The sequence below is a fragment of the Pleurodeles waltl genome, chromosome 2_2 (genome assembly GCF_031143425.1).
Source record: "Pleurodeles waltl isolate 20211129_DDA chromosome 2_2, aPleWal1.hap1.20221129, whole genome shotgun sequence".
NCBI classification, from domain to species: domain Eukaryota; kingdom Metazoa; phylum Chordata; class Amphibia; order Caudata; family Salamandridae; genus Pleurodeles; species Pleurodeles waltl.
Window position 1 is genome coordinate 881,662,162 of NC_090439.1, and position 20,456 is coordinate 881,682,617.

A 20,456-nucleotide genomic window follows, 5' to 3' on the forward strand; every position below is an offset into this window, starting at 1 on the left:
CTAACAAGATTTGGCACAGTGCAGAAGCTGCATGTAAAAAGTAATGAATGGCTTTCATTGGCTTATTCCTAGAGAAGAGGGACCTTCTGCAGCAGCTCCTCTCGAGAAATTTGCCGATATACAGAAGCCATTTTGTAACTGAAGAGCATTTCCGGGGGCCGGAGAAAGAAGTTTCTAGTGTTTTACTAATTAGTTTTCTTTTTACTAAAGTGATTTGGGGATTTTAATAGAGCGATTTTGACTAGTAAATTACTATACATGCATTTTTTAGGGCGATCTGTCACTTTAAGCTGCAGCTACAGCAGACTAAGGTAAGGATTCCTCACTGAAGCCTCCTTTACCTAAAATAAACCGAATTATTAACTTTGTGGGAGTTTATTTTGTTAACCACCACACCAGTTGATAATCCAGATTCTCACAATATTTAGGAAATTATGAATGGACTCAATTTGGAGCCATTTATCACAAAACTATGTTGGAAATAATTGGAAAGTCCATTCATAAAACTTTTATTCCACTTACATCAACTTATTACACATGTTCTTTAACAATTATGCTTGGATTGTTCATGAAAATTTCATAAGACATTAAACAAAGCTAGCCATCATCTCAAGTTATTTCCCTGTTAACTATTTTCACAGCCACATGCATGTTAGGCAAGTATCAAAAAATCACAAAAGCAAAAAAAAAAAAAAAAAAAAAATACAATAAAAAAATAAAAAAGTTAAATACATGGTTTTTAATTTACCGCTGTGCTTGATATTCAATGAAATTGGGGATATCAAGCTATTCATTTTACTGCATTTTTACTTTTACATTTGTTCTTAGGTTGTGGCAACCATTTAAATACAAATAAAATGAGTATAGCAAAATAATGAGAGCAAACAGCAGGAAACTTTACAGATAATGGAATGTGAACCGTTTTTGCCTTTCATAGCTGGCGGGTTAAAGTTGGCCAATTGAATGACATTCAGTAAAAATATAGATGTGTCGACGTGTAAAATGTGGGCACTGTAGATTCACATGCTTGCCATGTACTATGCATTTGGCATAATTCACCTCCAATGTCATGTGTTGAGTCCCAGAGCACCCACTCTAGTCTATGCCTATGGCTGCAACTGTACATCCCTTTGTTCTTCCATTATACAGACCAATAGGCAGGTTTTTTTTTTTTTTGCTTGACAGTTCAGTTTAAGAATAGCTTTGTGAAAAGCCACAAAACACTATGTCAAACAATTAAAATGTTTTTAAAAAGCCACATTTGCCTTATTGGCCATTTCCAATGGAAAAGAACTTATTGAACGCCCCAAATGTGAACTGGCTCTACTCCCCTATTAAACACAAAACCACAAGGGAAATATAGAAATCCAAATAGAAGTAACATAAACCTGTCAAAAAATCGTAAACAAAAACTATTTGTGGGACAGTATGATGACAAACGGTCTATTGGGTAAATATTATAATGAGGCAGACAAAAATGGAAGGCTGGTTAATTCTCCCCTCCCTCTCCTGCTTCAGCTTCATCTCCTTGAGTGTCTTGAGTGTCCGATGTCCACAACTAAGAAAAGAAAAATGTGGCAAATTAGTTTACATTGCAATTTTATCAAAAGTATCAAAATTAAAAATTTGAAAAAGCATTACCATTTTAACCAAAATACTAAAAGTCCACAGACAATCTCAACTACACTAACAAAGATTTCAATCTAAATTATGATTCTCAGATGTATATTTTGTCACGTAGGTCTGTATTTATCCATATTTATTTTTTGCTCACTACACTGTGTTTAGACATTTACTGTATTTAAATTAAACTTATAAAAACAGAAGTGGAATGTTTTAATCCAAACCACTGGTAATTTAGGCTACTTTCCAAACCATTGTTTTGGCCATTATGTCAATCGAGACAGGCCAGCTATGCTAATCAGATTGGTCCTGCTTTGGGTGCAGCTAGAGTCCAATGTCACAGATGAGGCCCAAATAGGCAGAAACCAGTCTCCAGTTGTGTTCGGTCTACCTATGAAATCATCAAAACTGAAATACAAAAACCATGCACTTCTTCAGCATTTGATGACTTCATTAAGAAACGTAGTCATAATTGCTCTGCCTTTCAGTCAGCACATCTACTGGACCAGCATAGAAAAAACGTTTCGTTTTAAAATTAAAAAATAAATGCAGCTAGAAAAATGTAGCTTTGCGTATGTGTAAAAACCAGTAAGATCAGAAAAGTGGAGTTTTAATCATAATAGTTGCCTATGGTTTATACTTCAGTACTACTGCATTACGCGGAAAATGTATTAAATCACAAACTGTTAGCATGTGCAAATAAGAACTAATGCAGCATACTATCCATCTTGCCAGTCCTGATTTCAACGATGCGACAGAGCAAACCAATTTGATTTGGTTATAAGAAATATTTTCACTACACAAAGGTCCTTCTTTCATCTACAGCGTGAGTTATGCTCTCAGCTGTGAAGGAGGGAGTTACTTGAGATCTATTTCATCATCGTGGCCTCAATTCAGAAACAGCATGTACTTGTGTATACCGACAGTGTTCAGAGAACCTGCATGCGTATATATTATAAATATGCTGGCAGACGTTTTGCTTTAGCATTCTAATGTGTCTTAGTTCCTCTCCCTGACCATTTTAGAACTTTCTACCTTCAGTGGTAATGATGTTGTAATAGCATTTGGTGACCTGCCTCTGGGTTTATACCTAGCAATGGGCATAACTCAAATTTTGCTGCAGTATAATTAGGCAAAATTACATTAGAATTTAACAGAATCAGCGCAAAATGCACAATCGCTTCCAAAATGAACCAGAAAAAGTATTTTGTGCGAAGAAAATAGCACTAAATTCAACAGAACAGGTACAGCAGCAGCTGTTCACACTCTGTTTATGGTCTTGTGCCAAATTGAGCAAATGGCATAATCTTTTGTAATTTTGCCCAAAGAACACCACTAGCTTACTTAAGAGCAATTACTTTTACCCATGCCAGCTTATACCACAAGTATAGAGCCTTTTAAGGAACAGTACAGCCTTTGGAAGGCTATTGTGCTGCAGGAAATAGTGAAGTAACCAAAACAAGTTCACTTTAACCTGTTCTGTGCCTTGGACGAGGTCACCTCGTCCAAGGCTACAGTTCCCCTGTGCCTTGGACGAGGTCACCTCGTCCAAGGCACAGGGGAACTTGGGGGGAGCGCTAGCGCACCCCCTGTGCACCCCCCCAAGGCGGGGATGGAAGGGGAAGACCTTCCCCTTCCACCCCCCGCAATCCGATGATGTCAGCGTGCGCACAGCGCGCCAACGTCATCTAGTGTTGCCGGGCGCGCTGGAAGCCATTTGCTTCCAGCGCGCGAGGAGGAAAGGTGAGTCCTTTCTGTTTTTGGGGGGCGGGGGTGGTGAAAACAGACACGGGGAAAAGGAAAGGGTTTCAGGGCCCGCGATCGTGGAGCAGGAATCTCCACTAGGACACCAGGGATTTTCTTCTTAGTTTATTTTGGGGGCGACCCCTTGGGCTAGGTTTTTAGGTTTGTCTTTTTTGATGGGGTTGATCAGGAAGCAGTCACTGGCTTCTTATTGGTCTACTAGTCCCTTGATGGCAACTGCTATATTTCCTGCAACTATGACACGTAATCGGTATTTGCTTTATCGTATGCTGCATTTTGTAGACAATGCTTTAGCCTTGCCACGAGATCACCCTGATTGTGACCGTCTTTTTAAGATTAGGCCTGTCCTTGATCATTTTGTGGATCGGTTTTCAGAGGTCTATGTTCCAGGCAAAGAGATAAGTGTGGACGAGTCTTTGGTCCTTTTCAAGGGGCGTTTAGTTTTTAAGCAGTACATTCCTAGTAAGAGGGCACGGTATGGGATTAAATTGTATCTGCTGTCTGAAAGCAGTACAGGATGTGTATAATTTCCGGGTCTACACTGGTAGGGATTTCAGTATTGACCCTCCTGGTTGTCCGGCCACTTTTGGAGTTAGCGAAAAAATTGTGTGGAAACTTGCTAGACGGCTGTTTAACAAAGGTCACCATTTGTACGTAGATAATTTCTACACTGGAGTGCAGTTGTTCAAGGAGTTGTTTAGGGTGGACACTGTTGCTTGTGGCACAATCCGTTCTAACCGGAAAGGCTATCCAAGGGAGCTTGTCTGTAAAAAACTTGAGGGGACAGTGCAGTGCCTTGCGGAATAATGAGCTGCTAGCTCTGAAATTTTCAGACAGGAGGGATGTGTACATGCTATCGACCATCCATGATGAGAGTACTTCCACTGTGGCTGTTTGGGGTCAGGTTGCGGAAGTGCGCAAACCTGCGTGCATTTTGGACTACAATAGGCACATGGGTGGTATTGATAGAGTAGATCAAAGGTTGGAACCTTACACTGCTCTTCGTAAGTCGTGTGGTATAAAAAGTTGGCCCAACATTTATTTCATTTGGCAACTTTTAATGCCTTTATTGTATACAAGGATTGTTCACCTGAGTCAAGGATGACATTTGTTAAATTTCAGGAGTCGGTGATAGAAAGCCTTATTGTGGTGGAACCGGCAAGAGTTCCTAGAGTAGAAGTGGTGGAGGATGTGGCTAGAGTGAAAGATCGGCACTTTCCAGATCACATTCCTCCCACTCCCAAAAAAGACTTGCCCACAAAGAAATGTAGAGTATGTGCCCGGAGATTAATCCGGATGTACTGCCCCGAATGCCCTTCAAAGCCTGGGCTGTGTGTGCCCGGCTGTTACATAAGTTACCATACCAAAATAAAATTCTGGGAAATACCGTGAGCGTAAGCGGTCTGTTTTATATTTTCATATATGTTTCACGGTTGGCATCTCTGTCATGTATTTAGTTAGAGCTTTTGTGTTTGTAGTTTTGTACTTATTTTATAATTAGTGGTTTCTTTGTTGTTTATAAACAAAAAAAGTGATGGTGGTGTGCTTGGGGTGGCGCTCGGCTGGCGGTGTGCGTGGGGTGGCGCTCGGCTGGCGGTGTGCGTGGGGTGGCGCTCGGCTGGCAGTCCACACTCCCATCAACTGGTGTGATTCTTATATCAGGCATGTGGGCGTATGTAAGTGATGGGCCCTTGAGTGGCGCGGTCTGTCGATGTGAGTGTTGTAATGTGCTTGGCCCGTGGCTCGCGGTGTGAATGGTCTTGTGCGTGTCATGTATGAAAGGTGTGTGAATGGACTGTAAAGCGGTTGGTGCCTTGTCGCGGCTTTACAGCTCACGAGCTTTAAGTCATTGGTTCAGTTTTTTGCCTTTCAGTTATTAGCAGTGCATTTCATTTTTGTGAAATCTCTTGTTAATAAAATTTGATCCACTGAATCATCACTCACCCTCGTGCCAAAGCCAACCAGTATGTGTGGTAAAAATGACAAAACCTGCTCCGCTGTAATCAGGCATCGCAGCACACCTGTGACACGCTAGGTGCCTCGGGTGGGACCCCGATGATGAAGCATGCCACCAACTTGGTTGGTGGGTGAGGGGTCTTCTTCACATAACCTAAGTGTGTTTCTTTTCACAATTTTTGTGTTTGGCACATCACGGACGTATGTGCACACATCAATATGATATATTACAAAAATACCTGTTTTTGGGGTGGGGGAGGGCCCACCTATGTTTTTGGTCCTGGGTGCGGACTTCATCTAGGGAAATCTACAAAACCCAGACATTTTTTTAAAACTAGACACCCCAAGGAGTCCAGGGAGCTGTGGCTTGCGTGGCTCCCCCAACTTTTTCTTACCCAGACTCCTCTGTAAACCTCAAAATTTGCATAAAAAGTATATTTTCCTGACTTTTCTTAGTAGGATCACCGCTCCAGCACAAAATTCCTACTCCCCAGTTTTCCCCTCAGTCTCCCAAGTAAAAGGACACCTCACTTATGTGGGTCCCCAAAGCAGAGTCCGTCTAAAGATGTATAAAAGAATATGCCCTTATAAACTCGCTGTGCTATCCCTTCTATCTCTTCAAGTTTTGGGCCTTATTCTGTTGCAGGCACCTGGCCCACCCACACAAGTGAGGTATAATTTTTATCGGGAGACTTGGGGGAACGCAGGGTGGAAGGAGATTTGTGGCTCCTCTCAGATTCCAGAACTTTCTGTCACCGAAATGAGAGGAAAGGGTGTTTTTTTTAGCCAAACCTTGAGGTTTGCAAAAGATTCTGGGTAACAGAACCTGGTCCGAGCCACACAAGTCACCCCATCTTGGATTCCCCTAGGTCTCTAGTTTTCAAACATGCACGGGGTTGGTAGGTTTCCCTAGGTGCCGGCAGAGCTACAGGCCAAAATCCACAGGTAGGCACTGTTTTCTTTGAAAAAAATGGGATGTGTCCACGTTGGGCTTTGGGGCGTTTCCTGTCACGGGCGCTAGGCCTACCCACACAAGTGAGGTATCATTTTTATCGGGAGACTTGGGGGAAAGCTGGGTGGAAGGAAATTTGTGGCTCCTCTCAGATTCCAGAACTTTCTGCCACAGAAATGTGAGGAACATGTGTTTTTTTAGCCAAATTTTGAGGTTTGCAAAGGATTCTGGGTAACAGAACCTGGTCCGAGCCCTGCAAGTCACCCCATCTTGGATTCCCCCAAGTCTCTAGTTTTCAGAAATGCACAGGTTTGGTAGGTTTCCCTAGCTGCCGGCTGAGCTAGAGGCCAAAATCTACAGGTAGGCACTTCGCAAAACACACCTCTGTTTCCTTCCAAAAATTTGGATGTGTCCACGTTGCGCTTTGGGGCGTTTCCTGTCGCGGGCGCTAGGCCTACCCACACAAGTGAGGTATCATTTTTATCGGGAGACTTGGGGGAACATAGATTAGCAAAACAAGTGTTATTGCCCCTGGTCTTTCTCTACATTTTTTCCTTCCAAATATAGGAGTGTGTGTAAAAAAGCCATCTATTTGAGAAATGCCCTGTAATTCACATGCTAGTATGGTCACCCCGGAATTCAGAGATGTGCAAATAACCACTGCTCCTCAACACCTTATCTTGTGCCCTTTTTGGAAATACAAAGGTTTTCTTGAAAGCAATTTTTTACTCTTTATATTTCAGCAAATGAATTGCTGTATACCCGGTATAGAATGAAAACGCACTTCAGGGTGCAACTCATTTATTGGCTCTGGGTTCCTCGGGTTCTTGATTAACCTACAAGCCCTATATGTCCCCGCAACCAGAGGAGTCCAGCAGACGTAACGGTTTATTGCTTTCGATAATCTGACATTGCAGGGAAAAAGTTACAGAGTAAAACGTAGAGGAAAAAATTGATGTTTTTTTCACTTCAATTTCAATATTTTTCTTTCAGTTGTTGTTTTCTGTAGGAAACCCTTGTAGGATCTACACAAATGACCACTTGCTGAATTCAGCATTTTGTCTACTTTTCAGAAATGTTTAGGTTTCTGGGATCCAGCATTGGTTTCATGCCCATTTCTGTCACTGACTGGAAGGAGGCTGAAAGCACAAAAAATTGCAAAAATGGGGTATGTCCAAGTAAAATGCCAAAATTGTGTTGAAAACTTCGGTTTTCTGATTCAAGTCTGCCTGTTCCTGAAAGCTGCGGAGTTTAGCACTGCATACCCTTTGTTGATGCCATTTTCAGGGGAAAAACCACAAGCCTTCTTCTGCAGCCACTTTTTCCAATTTTTTTGAAAAAAACGAAATATTCACTGTATTTTGGCTCATTTCTTGGCCTCCTTCAGGGGAACCCACAAAGTCTGGGTACCTCTAGAATCCCTAGGATGTTGGAAAAAAATGACGCACATTTGGCTTCGTTAGCTTATGTGGACAAAAAGTTATGAGGGCCTAAGCGCGAACTGCTCCAAATAGGCAAAAAAAGGCCTGGCACAGGAGGGGGGAAAGGCCTGGCAGCGAAGGGGTTAAAGAACAGCATGTGTTAGATAGTTTAACTGCTTTTAGAAAGGTTGTGCTGACGAGGAAGGTAGACAGACTGCTGAATTTTCCCTTGCCACAACCACGTAACTTATCCATCCCCCGCGCATATAAACTCATCGCTTCATCTCAAGGGCTGGCTCCAGTAATTAGAGCACTAGGCTGCAGGGTTGAAGAAAAAACATAGGCACTGCATGTGAATACACGGTTCACATTCAGCTGGTTAGTATTTAATTAGATGTGCTGGCATTCACTGGTGAAAATGAAGGGAATACAATATCATTGATAAGCACTGCCTAATGAAGAGCTAGAACCGCACTCACATCAATGGTGTCTTCCGAGCAGAAATATCAGGCATCTCATTGACGTTCTGTCCTCGCTGTCCAGCTTTTTTCTCCAGTCTATAGATGTGTCCTTAGGTGGCTAATCCTTTGCGGAGGAACAGCTGATGTACATCTATGTTACCCTATTGGTATTGAAGGCAACCTTAATGGACACTGAACGGGAGCTGGGCGAACCAGGACATGTAGAGACTTCTTCACCTGGACTTCTCAAAGGCTAACAAGAAAACTTGGAAGATTGTGCATGAACAGGACCAGACTAGAGGAACCCAAAGGTGGATGCTGGAAGAAGAGGAACCGCAAAAGTAGGGGGTCAGACTCCAGTCCACAATGGAATGCCCAATCAGTGCAGGAGCCACTACCCACCCTTCTGTGGATGAAGATCCAGTTCAATGGGGGCGGGAGAAGATCAGCTGTGGAGTCCAGGAGCTGCAGATGAGTCCTTGGGGGCAGTGCAGATGTCCCTCATCGGTCGCTGGGTCGCAGATGGTCAGTGGTTAAGAGAACCACCAACAAGCCTTGGCAAATGCAAGTAGGCAAAGAGTTGCAAGGCTGAAGAGGACCAGCAAGGTCCAGGGGAATCTTGGCTGATCCTCAGCACTCAGGAAAGCCAACAGAAGCGGTCCCAGCACCCCCCCCTCCCCCAGGAAACCAAATGTTAGCAGGCACAGCAAGTTGCAGAGAGGCCCAATCAGCACACCTGGAGAGGAGTCCCACGGCACTGGAGCAGCAGAGAGGAGAATGTCCTTGGAAGGATGGAGTGCTTGAGGCCAGGGCTACTCAGCGCCTGAAGATCCCTTGGAGAAGGTGACAAGCCTTGGTTACTGTAAGAGTTGCAGTGCTCAGGGGGACTGTCCTGCGAGGAGCAGCAAGGGCTCAACATCTCCCAAAACAGACAGCAGGCAGAGAAGACCAAGGGGACCCCCTCCAGACCACCAACTGTGATGCAGGATCCACACAGTTCCAAAGGAGAGCAGATCCACGCAGCTGGTCATCGTTACTGTAGGTGTCTGTAGATGCAGGGAGTGTATCCTTCACTCCAAGGGAGATTCCGTCTTGCTTCCTAGTGCAGCTGAAGTCTTGCCGGCCCAAGAGGATGCACTGCCGGGGAAATGTTGCAGTTACTGGAAGGAACCGGGGAAACAATGTTGCAAGGTGAGGTCGTCTCAGGAGTTGCTGTCTGGTCGGTTCCTGAAGTGTCCAGTTGCAGATCTGGCGGCCAGGACCAGAAGTAGACAATGCAGAGTCTTGCATGCCGAATCTGGGGACCCGCCCGCAAGGGAGTCCCTAAACAGCCCTAGAAGGGGATTGGTCACTCTGCACAATGACCACCTATCAGAGGGGGTCACTGACATCACCCGACTGATCTGGCCACTAAGATGCTGCCAGGGGCCTTTGCACATCTTATCCACCTGGAGGAACTCTGGGCACCACCCCTGGGGTGGTGAGGGACAGGGAGTGGTCACCCCCTTTCCTTTGTCCAATTTCACACCAGAGCAGGGGACCAGAGGTCCCTGGAATGGTGTAAACTTGTTTATGCAAGGAGGGCACCAAATGACCCCTTCGAAACAAACCTGTGGCTTGGGGAGGCTACCCCTCCCAAGCCATGTTTCACCTCCCTCTCGCACAGAAACTCCTTTGTTCTGCCTCCCCCTGCCCGAGCTGGTAAAGTAGCTGGAGGGCAGAACCCTGTCCGAGGGGCTGCATCAGCGTGGGCTGCCTGCAAAACCCTGGAAGACTGGTACGAGTAATACTTTAGGGGAGAGGGGCGTCATCTAAGGAGCCCCCAGAGTGCATGGAATCATACAACCAATACTACCAATGGGTATGATTCTGACATGTTTGATACCAATCATGCCCAAGTTCGGAGTTACTATTAGGTAGCTGGACATCCGTGCAATGGAACGGAGGTTGTAGGGACCTATCATAGGGGTGACTTAGTGACCTGGTGTAGAGACTGTAGTGAAAGGGTGCTTGCACCTTTTGACGCGGGCTACAATGGCAGACCTACAGACATTTTGCATGGGCTCCTATGGGTGGCATAATACATGCTTGTAGGCCATGGGGGACCCCCTGCTGTCCCAATGCCCTGGGTACACAAGTACCATGTACTAGGGACTTAAGGGGACATCATTAGTATGCCAATTGTGGAGTGCACAAAAGTCGCAGGGAACCAAATTTAGAGAAGAAAGCCCAGTCACTGGGATCCTGGTCAGCAGGATCCCAGTGAAAGCAGGCAAAAAGTGGGGGTAACTATGACAAAATGAGGGTACTTTCCTACACCATTGCTAAAGTTCATTCCAGGGAGTTAATGGTCCTATTTTATGACCATTTCAGGTCCCAATACCAAATGTTAAAAAAATGAAGACTGCTTCACCACAGATAGTGGATTGCGGAATTAAGTCCTAAAGGTAGACAATGACAATTTATTATTAAAGCTGGATAAGTAAACGTCACTAAGGATATAAGAAAGTAGGGTGTAAATTGAGGAAATGTGGCGCTCAGGGTACCAATTTACCCAACGTAGATATTGGGGAACCTCTTGAGGGAACACACCCTACCCTCTGAGGAAAAAAACAACCTCAAACCAAAGAAATTGACACAACGATGGTCCCCTAATTGTTACCTAGAAAATACTTTTAAGTCAAAAATTATCATAAAAAATTAGTTAATAAAGTACATAAGTCCATGTTGCACACAATGTTCCTCGATCCAGGAGTCAACCACTTATTGATAGAGGAGTTCCAAGTTTATTCCAAATCTGATTAACATTTGACAGTCTGAAGTCCACAAGATGTTATCCTTCCAGTCTGATTGAAATTCACAAGTGAACAGTCCACAAGATAAATTAATCCAGCCAACACGTGTTTCGTCTTGGGAAGTTATTTAACTCCCTTACGACTTCTTCAGGGCTAGAAATCATAGAATATAATACAACAACATAAGTTAGAGAACCAAAATGCTCAATCGTCAAAACTAGAGTAAATATATATAACACCCAAGGGAAGTGCAAATTTAAAAATTAGTCACCAGAAATGAGTAAGCGAACCAGTGCAAAATACACCCACAACCTAAAAGGTTATTAAAAAAATACTTGGACAATAAATGATGAATCATCCATAAATTACAGAAAACATGCAACCATGCTATGTGACCATACAAAACCATCCTAATTGAAAATTGAAGCCAAAGAAAGAGGAAACAAATATCCAAGCCACCCAAAAAATACACCTCCCTTGGGTGTTATATATATTTACTCTAGTTTTGACGATTGAGCATTTTGGTTCTCTAACTTATGTTGTTGTATTATATTCTATGATTTCTAGCCCTGAAGAAGTCGTAAGGGAGTTAAATAACTTCCCAAGACGAAACACGTGTTGGCTGGATTAATTTATATCTTGTGGACTGTTCACTTGTGAATTTCAATCAGAGACTGGAAGGATAACATCTTGTGGACTTCAGACTGTCAAATGTTAATCAGATTTGGAATAAACTTGGAACTCATCTATCAATAAGTGGTTGACTCCTGGATCGAGGAACATTGTGTGCAACATGGACTTATGTACTTTATTAACTAATTTTTTATGATAATTTTTTACTTAAAAGTATTTTCTAGGTAACAATTAGGGGACCCTCGTTGTGTCAACTTCACTAAGGAGTATAAGTGAAATGCAGCCCCCCATTTTATATGAACCTTTCAGTCAAGCCTAATAGGTGGTCCCTTAGAACTAACCCTAAATTATTTCCCGTTGTTTTTCTTTCTTTCCAACATAACCAGAGAATTGAGCTACCAGTCCTCTCTCTTCATCCAGATTCTGCTGCAGAGAGAGTCCTTCACACTTTAGACGTTAAAAGGGCACTAGTGTACTTCATGGATAGGAACTATGGGCCAGATGTATCAAAGGATTTTACCCATAATGTGTCTATGGTAAGCTGCTTTAGTGCATATGGCCCTAAACCATTTCACGCAAAAATCAAACAAATTTTTGACCCTTTTGCTAAACCTCATAAAAGACACCCAATATCAAAAGTTGCCAAAGGTATAGGGATCATTAAATATATCCAGACTTGCTATCCTAAAACTAAAAAGGGTCCTTCCCACTCTTTCTTAGCCACATATTACTGGGGCAAAGGGGGGAAATCTTTTTTTTTGGGGGGGGGGGGGGGGCGGGAGGGAGGGGGGGGGGGTGGACATTCACAGACACATGCACACCCCATATCTACAAAAAAACATTACTGTGTATATATGCGTAAACACACACACAGCTCAATTATAAAGACCCAAATGTAACTCACACTACTGTGACAACCTTTACAAAAATGCTATAATGATCCTTAATGTTAAAGTTTCTCCCTTAAGAAGTTTTGCCCAGAAGTTATAAAGCCTGTGTTGGATAGAAATCGGATCAAAGATTGCTGACCTATGCTTATGTGCCACATGCATAGCCACACCTGGATTTCATTAGAGCGGTTAAAAAAAAAATCTGTCTGCTAGACCTTTAATTAAAGACAACTAAGGCTCGAAAACCTGCTTTTCTGGCAGTATTAGTTAATGAATTAAACTCCTGGCTCCTCCGAATACCCAAAGCCTCAGTCTCCAAAATTGTTAAACATGACAAATCAGTTTTCAAAACATAACGATCTAGATCTCTAAATGGGTACGAGGAAAAAAACTGCATCACTGGTGCTCATAACATTCGGCCTACAACATCAACAATGGCACCTCTCAGATCTACAGTAAAGGCATTTTACACCACTTGGTGCCAGTGAGGACCTACTGTTGAACAATGTGCATTTATTAATGGAAGCTAGAATGTGAACACAATGTTACAAGATGCAGTACCCATCAGAAAGGAGCCTTCGAGCTACCTTGCTTGCTTCTGGACAAAAACAACATCAACAGCTGTCCATATCAATAAGTCAATGGCAAGCATGTTAATCAAATTCTATGCATCATGTTTTTGACAAACAAGCAACGGTGGAAGGGGCAGGGAAGTGGGATAACTATGGGTTTCTTGCATCGAAAACCCAAGGTTATGAACCCTGGTTCTCCAAGGCATTCGCTTACTCAGCAGGATAAGCTGGGTCTCCATATCCCTGTCTCCAACTAAATTGTATGACGTCACTCCAACAGGGGGTTCAACAATACACAGTACAGACTCATTCTCCTATGAAGGAATCCAACAACAACAAAAAAAAATGATCTGACAACTGAAAGCATGGCTGAGAAGTGTCTGTGAAAGAGCGGACCAACAAACAAAGGAGACTGCGTGAAATCAACGAGACTGTCCAAAAGGTGTATTTAAAAAATAAGAGAAATTGAGCCAAACGGCCAGACATGTATTCAGGGATGCACGTTCCAGTATAGAAACAAACTTCCTTGCCACTGAACGATACTGGAGCAGCCTGTCTAAAATCATAGCAGAGCTCCCCATCTGATCCAATTACCTTAAAACTTGCTTGATTTTTTTTAAATTCTAGTTGGATCAATTACAATACAGTCATGCCTCCGAAGTGGCGTACTGGTGCTAGCAGTAGATATCTGAAACCAATGCAACACACATCAATGCAGACTTAAATGCCCTCCAGACAAGAGCAGGGTTTTAAGATTTTTTCTAAAAAAAGATTCACAGGGACTACAACGCAAGCTGAGAAGAGCATTCCACAATTTAGAAGCCAGAAAAACAAAAGATCGTCCTGCTTCTCCTGGCCTTACGAATCCTTGGCATTTGGAGAAGTTTGAGGTTTTCAATCTCCGAGATCTGGTTTGAAGATTAGGCTTAAATCTCCTCCTTAAATAGAGGGAATAATGAAAAAGACAGAAAAGTGTGGTATTAAATAGCCACCGCTTAAAACATTTCTATAGAGGCTTCGAAATAGTTATGGCAAGGAATATGTTTGTGAATTCAATCCCTAACTAGTGATGGAAGAAATGACGTCCAGACATTGATTTCATATTAAAGATAACTCACCGTTAAGTTGTCTCTCAGTAATTGCATTATTAATGTGCTGTCTTTGTACGACTCTTCACTTAATGTATCAAGTTCAGCAATGGCTTCATCAAAAGCCTGAAGAAAAAGCAGAACAGCTTATAGTACAAGTAATTAAAATAATTACACAACAAAAGAAAACGCAACCACATACTTACAGTCTTTGCAAGAGTACATGCTTTTTCTGGACTGTTTTGAATCTCATAGTAAAACACAGAAAAGTTCAGGGCCAGTCCCAATCTGATGGGATGTGTTGGTTGCATGTCTTTTTTGCTGATGTCAAAGGCCTCTTGATACGCTTGCTGTGATTTGTTCACAATAGCTAGTAAAGGGAAAACAAGAAGCTCGTGTTAACATGCAGAGTGTAAAAACCTACTGATAAATTCTTATTGTTTAACACTACCTCACAAAGCTTCAGTGCAAGAAGATCAATTCAAGGGTTCAAGCTGGGTGGGGTCTACGCAGCTGTGTCACAATTTATAACTGGCTAACTAAACCAGAGGTGATTAGAAGGAAAAGTTACTTGTGATCCTAACTCTGCTCCACAGGTATCTTCGCTGAATTCAAACCAGGGAACAGCTTCACCCATGGATACCAGAACACTAAGCGCCGAATTGCACCAGAGTTCAATTAGGGGGAGGAAGGTGCATGGTTTAGGACTTCAATGAAGACACCTCTAATCTATAACTAAGATAATAGGAGACATTTCCTTCTGTATCCCACTATCTTCAGGGAGACTAACAGGAAGCTCAACCCTAAACACCAGCGGCTTGAGGAACTAAAAAGTAAAGAGCAAACAACGCTCTTCTGTCCATCCCCAATGGGCTTCAGTCTCTCCCTGGTACAGGCTTGTTTACCAAATTAACTATGCAATTCAGGAAACCATGCAGTAGATATATGATAAAATGTTCCTAAAGGACCATAGTTCACAAAACTACTGATTAGATTTACTAAGGTGTCTAATTGACATGAAAATATGATTAACAACAAGAATGATGAACGAGCCCTCATGACTAAACGAAGAAACATACACGTTTTCTGATCGGATAAGCCCCAATCTAAAATTTACTTTATGGACAGAAATAACCTTTTAAATAAAAAAAAAAAAAAAAAAAAAAAAAAAAAGCCTTCCAAGGAAAAACACACAAAAAAAAGTCACCAGCCTAAGGGGTTTGTGATGGAATTCTCTATCCCTGCGAAGAAATCCTTTATAACCGGGACAGTGACAATTTAATTGTAGGCAGTAACTGTTGCCAAATGTCGGACGAGAACTAGTCAGGATTTGGACCGCTGAGGAAGTAGTGCCTTTTGTTAGCTGCTTTGCTTTTTACTTGCGCTTCTTTAAGTAGTGTCTATACGGTGTTTGGCAAGGTCCAAAAGTTTATGTTGAACGTATTTGGGACACTTATCACGTTCAAGGATATGAGACCGAGATAGAAAACTTGGTCCTGGAACTCGGACCAAGTATGGCTTGCACTTTAACTTCACTCGTGACGTTTCTTGGTCAGATTAAGCCAAACCACCACCATTGTGGTCACCCTGGAGCAACTTCGTTATGGTTGTTGTTGTCAGTGGAACTGGGGGGGGGGGGGGGGGGGGGGGGGGGGAAACTTTAGACAACACACTGACCATTTAATATTAAAAAAAAAAAAAGTTATTTAAAACAATATTGGTTTACTGTATCGTGACATAGAAACATTGTCATTTTGAGTTGTGAAGTTGGAAACAAGTTTATTTGTAGAAGACCCCATTCGGGAAAAAAAAATGCATCTCATTGGTTAGTTGCCTAAAACCCATTTGTAGTTTATTTTCGTACACACTGCTTACAGAATGGTTTGTGCATGTACACGATGCACTGCGCCTTGGGATCTGCCAGCTCCAAATAGGTCGCACTTCCCCGATCAAGGTTCAGTTTTTTTTTTTTTTTTTTTTAAATCTGTTACAAAGATTGTAATGTAACAGATTTAGATGTGCACTCCGCTTAACCAAAGAGCACTGCACCAGCAAGAGACTTCTTTATCTAACAGGGGATCAGTTTTAGTAGCATTCTGATTTACTCAAGTGTTGCTCACCCATTTATAGATACCCCCAAAACAAAGCTTAAACCTCATCGGCAATCGAATTAAGAAAAATCAACCGCCACTGTATAAACTCCATCTAAACTCAAAATGCCTGACAAGAGGACAGGGCCAATCACAAGGTGGATGACGGCTGAGCTGTGCTGATTCCACTTTCGCATTTTCAAACCTGTAGAAAGGGAATGACGGCACCCGAGACTTAAACCACTTATCCACAGAACGTCCTACGCAGATTTATCACCCAGCCACTGGAATTAGACAGCACGATCTACTGTGCCCAATCTAGCAGAGTGGTCCAGGATCACTCTTACGGTACCATCCTCCCTAAATGGGCCAAACTTAATCCAATGTGGCCAGCAAGGTGGGTTTAGTTCCCCACCTGGGAGGAAAACCAATCTGCTACGAATTGAAATATTGTGCTCTTCCAGGTAGCTGGAAAACTGTCCGTTAGCACCTTTTCTAAGATCATCCCTATAGTAGGCCAGTGGCAAGTGAACGCATTGGTACAGATAAGACTTGACGTAGTATAGATTTTTCACTCACAGTAAATAACCCATAGGTTAAAACTGAATAGCTCACCTGCTCCACTTAAGACTACTGCTTGCTGAACTACTGGGCAAAGGTCTTTTGGGGCCTGATTTGCAGCTTCGGAATGAAGAGTGAAGATCAGACGGACAAGGAGAAATATTCCCCTTCCAGATTTTTTATTTTTTTTTAGGTTTTTGCTTGCTGATGAAGCCTGGAGCTCGGCTTAATAGATGAAGCCTTTAATGTCCATAGATATTCAGGTTACCCAATAAAATGCTTGCTATAAAACACTTCCTAGCAAGGGAGAGTGTTAAAAACCAGGATGAACATAAAATAGGCTAGAAGATAGACGCTCAGCATCCACTATTTTATTGCAAAGGAAGTCTGCTTTTCAATGTCGAAGAGCCCAATTTGGCAGCTGAGCTTTATAAACACTACTCTCTTCTGCTGTACAAATGTGCCCAGTCCCTGTTCTCCTGTGAGCCATTTTAACGTATTTAAATGACCCAGAGAACCACTGGTATTATCCCATAATCCTGGAAGTGGCTTTGGACATCAAATTCTCAGACATTTTCCTTCAGTTTTTCACCTCCTGCCTCAAATACAAACAGTTAATCTTGATGGGAGATAGTTATTTGCCTGTGATCATTGTTCTCTTCCAAGGAATCCCCGAATTCATAAACACAGAACTGTACTCACGCCATCTCTGAGCAAATGCACATCTGCGCAAAGCTTTTCACTGGAAAAAAGGGTAAAAGTGGCCCCATTTCATCTTAAAAGGCCACAAATTAATATAAAAAAGGGTCACTAGGTTGACAAATTAACAGAAAACATCTTCCACAATTCTTTTTGAATGGAAAAAAGAAGAGAATGAAGGACAATGTTAGCATATACTACCACCGTGCCTTTCAGGGCAACTCCCTTCTGTGGCCCATCATGCCTCAGAGCTGACCAGAGAGTTCACTTTTATAGACCTAATATGATCCTGGATGAAAGGATCAAACATTGTATTCTCTTGTCCAAGGAAGGAAGCTTAAGATGATTCCTCTGAAAAAGAAATCAGGATTACAAGTGAGTAATTTTCCTTCTTATCCAGGGATTCTCATTAATAGTCCTAGGCGCCAGCTAGAGTAGTAAACCCATCTCTGAACACTGCAGACAGGAAAATAAAACTCATCCAAGCAGATTCCTCAACAAGGGCCAACCCACTTAAGTATCGACCCTGGAATCCAAACAAATGCCTGGTAAATACATGTACCGATCTCAGGGTAGCTGCTTTATCATCTTCCTGAAACAGGGACACTGCTTGAAAAGCTGGTACAGAAAGTACACCCTCAGCGGCATAAGGGCGGCCGGGTGCAGAGTGCAAACAGGCATCGGGTTTTGAATTGGAACCAATGGGGAGACCCAGGGGTCTCTTCAACGATGCAGGCAGGCACGGGGGGGGGGGGGGGGGGGGGGGGCAGAGGGGCACGGGGGGGGGCAGAGGGGCGGGGGCAGAGGGTCACCTGGGGGTCGCTCCTGCACTGGAGTTCAGTTCCTTCAGGTCCTGGGGGCTGCGGGTGCAGTGTTGGTTCCAGGCGTCTGGTCCCTTGTTACAGGCTGTCGCGGTCAGGGCCTCTGGATTTCCTCTGCAGGTGTCGCTGTGGGGGTTCAGAGGGGCAGTCTCTGGTTACTCACCGGCTCGCAGTCGCCGTGGAGTCCTCCCTGAGGTGTTTGTTTTCCGCGGGTCGAGCCAGGGGCGTCGGGTGCAGAATGGAAAGTCTCACGCTTCCGGCGGGAAACGTGGGGTCTTAAAAGTTGCTTCTTTGTTGCAGATTGTTGAACAGAGCTGCTGTTCACGGGAGCTTCTTGGTCCTTTGGGTGCAGGGTGGTCCTCTGAGGCTTCAGAGGTTGCTCGTCCCTGTTGGATGCGTCACTGTTGCAGTTTTCGTCGAAGTAGGGAGACAGGCCGGTTGGGCTGGGGCCAAATCAGTTGTCTCAGTCTTCACTGCAGGGCTTCAGGTCAGCAGTCGTCCTTTAGGTTGCAGGAATCTAGTTTCCTAGGTTCTGGGGTGCCCCTAAATACTGAATTTAGGGGTCTGTTTAGGTCTGGGAGGGCAGTAGCCAATGGCTACTATCCTTGAGGGTGGCTACACCCTCTTTGTGCCTCCTCCCTGAGGGGAGGGGGGCACATCCCTATTCCTATTGGGGGAATCCTCCAAAATCAAGATGGAGGATTGCTAAAGGCAGGGGTCACCTCAGCTCAGGACACCTTAGGGGCTGCCCTGACTGGTGGGGACTCCTTGTTTTTCTCATTATCTCCCCTGGAATTGGCGCCAAAAGTGGGGGCCCTGAGGCATTGTAACACGAAGCCTGAGCCTTTGAGGCTCACTGCTAGGTGTTACAGTTCCTGCAAGGGGGGGGGGGGGGGAGAAGGTGTGAAGCACCTCCACAGAGAGCAGGCTTTGTTTCTGGCCTCAGAGGGCACAAATGCCCTCACCACATGGGGTCAGAAACTAGTCTCTCAGCAGCAGGCTGGCACAGACCAGTCAGTCCTGCACTGAACAATTGGGTAAAATACAGGGGGCATCTCTAAGATGGCCTCTGTGTGCATTTTTTTATAAATCCAACACTGGAATCAGTGTGGGTTTATTATTCTGAGAAGTTTGATACCAAACTTCCCAGTATTCAGTGTAGCCATTATGGAGCTGTGGAGTCCCAAACAGGCACACAAAATACACACTTGGCAGCATAGGGGTGACTGGGTGCAGTGTGCAAAGTAGGTGTTGTGTTGTAGATAGGAATCAATTGAGAGACCCAGGGGGTTACTCTGGTGATGCAGGCAAGGCACAAGGGGGCTTCACGGGCCAGCCACCGACTGGGCTAGGATGACGGCAGCGTGCTGGTCACTACTGCACCGATAGTTGGTTCCTCTCGGTCCTGGGGGCTGTGGGTGCAGTGCTTCTTCCAGGCGTCAGGTTCCTTTGTTACCAGGCAGTCGCGGTCGGGAGGGGGAAGCCTCTGGATCCTCTGTAGGCGCCGCTGTGGGGGTGCAGGGAGGTCGACTCAGTGTGTCCACAGAGTTGCCTGGGGGTCCTCTCTGTAGTGTTGGTTCTTCTGGACAGGAGCCGGGGGGTGTCAGGTGCAGAGTGTGAAGACTAATGCTTCCGGAGTGAGGCTGGAGTCTCTTTAAAGATGGTTTCTTTGTTGCAGTTTTGGACAGAGCCAGAGCCGCTGTCTCTGGAGTTTCTTGGTCCTTTAGGTGCACGTCAGTCCTCGGAGGTCACTGGTCCCGCTGGATGCGTCGCTGTGCAGGTTCTCAGAGTATGGAGACAGGCTAGTAGGGCTGGGACCAAGTCAGTTGTCGTCTGTCGTCTCTGCGGGGCTTTCAGGTCAGTAGTCCTTGTTTCAGGAATTCGATTTCCTGGGTTCAGGGTCGCCCCTAAATACTCAATTTAGGAGTGTGTTTAGGTCTGGGGGCAGTAGCCAATGGCTACTGTTCTGGAGGTTGGTTACACCCTCTTTGTGCCTCCTCCCTGTGAGGAGGGGGGCGGGGGAAGGGGGCACATCCCTAATCCTATTGGGGGAATCCTCCAAAACAAGATAGAGGATTTCTTAAGGCAGGGGTCACCTCAGCTCAGGACACCTTAGGGGCTGTCCTGACT

At 44.1% G+C, this 20,456-nt stretch overlaps 1 protein-coding gene across 2 annotated transcripts in view; it reads right to left on the bottom strand.

Annotated features, from left to right (window-relative positions):
* Positions 1-493: 493 nt before the first annotated feature.
* The window catches only part of YWHAZ (tyrosine 3-monooxygenase/tryptophan 5-monooxygenase activation protein zeta), a 49,074-nt gene continuing 29,111 nt past the window's right edge, over positions 494-20,456 (bottom strand). Inside the window, exons 4-6 of one of the 2 annotated variants that reach the window (XM_069220565.1) lie at positions 14,362-14,525; positions 14,186-14,281; positions 494-1,558 (exon numbers count right to left, since the gene is read on the bottom strand). In XM_069220565.1, the coding sequence (XP_069076666.1) occupies positions 1,490-1,558; positions 14,186-14,281; positions 14,362-14,525 (329 nt within the window). In that variant the 3' untranslated portion in view covers positions 494-1,489. Of the gene's footprint in view, positions 1,559-11,098; positions 11,126-14,185; positions 14,282-14,361; positions 14,526-20,456 lie in introns of those variants that run through there. The other variant, XM_069220566.1, reaches the window with a different exon arrangement.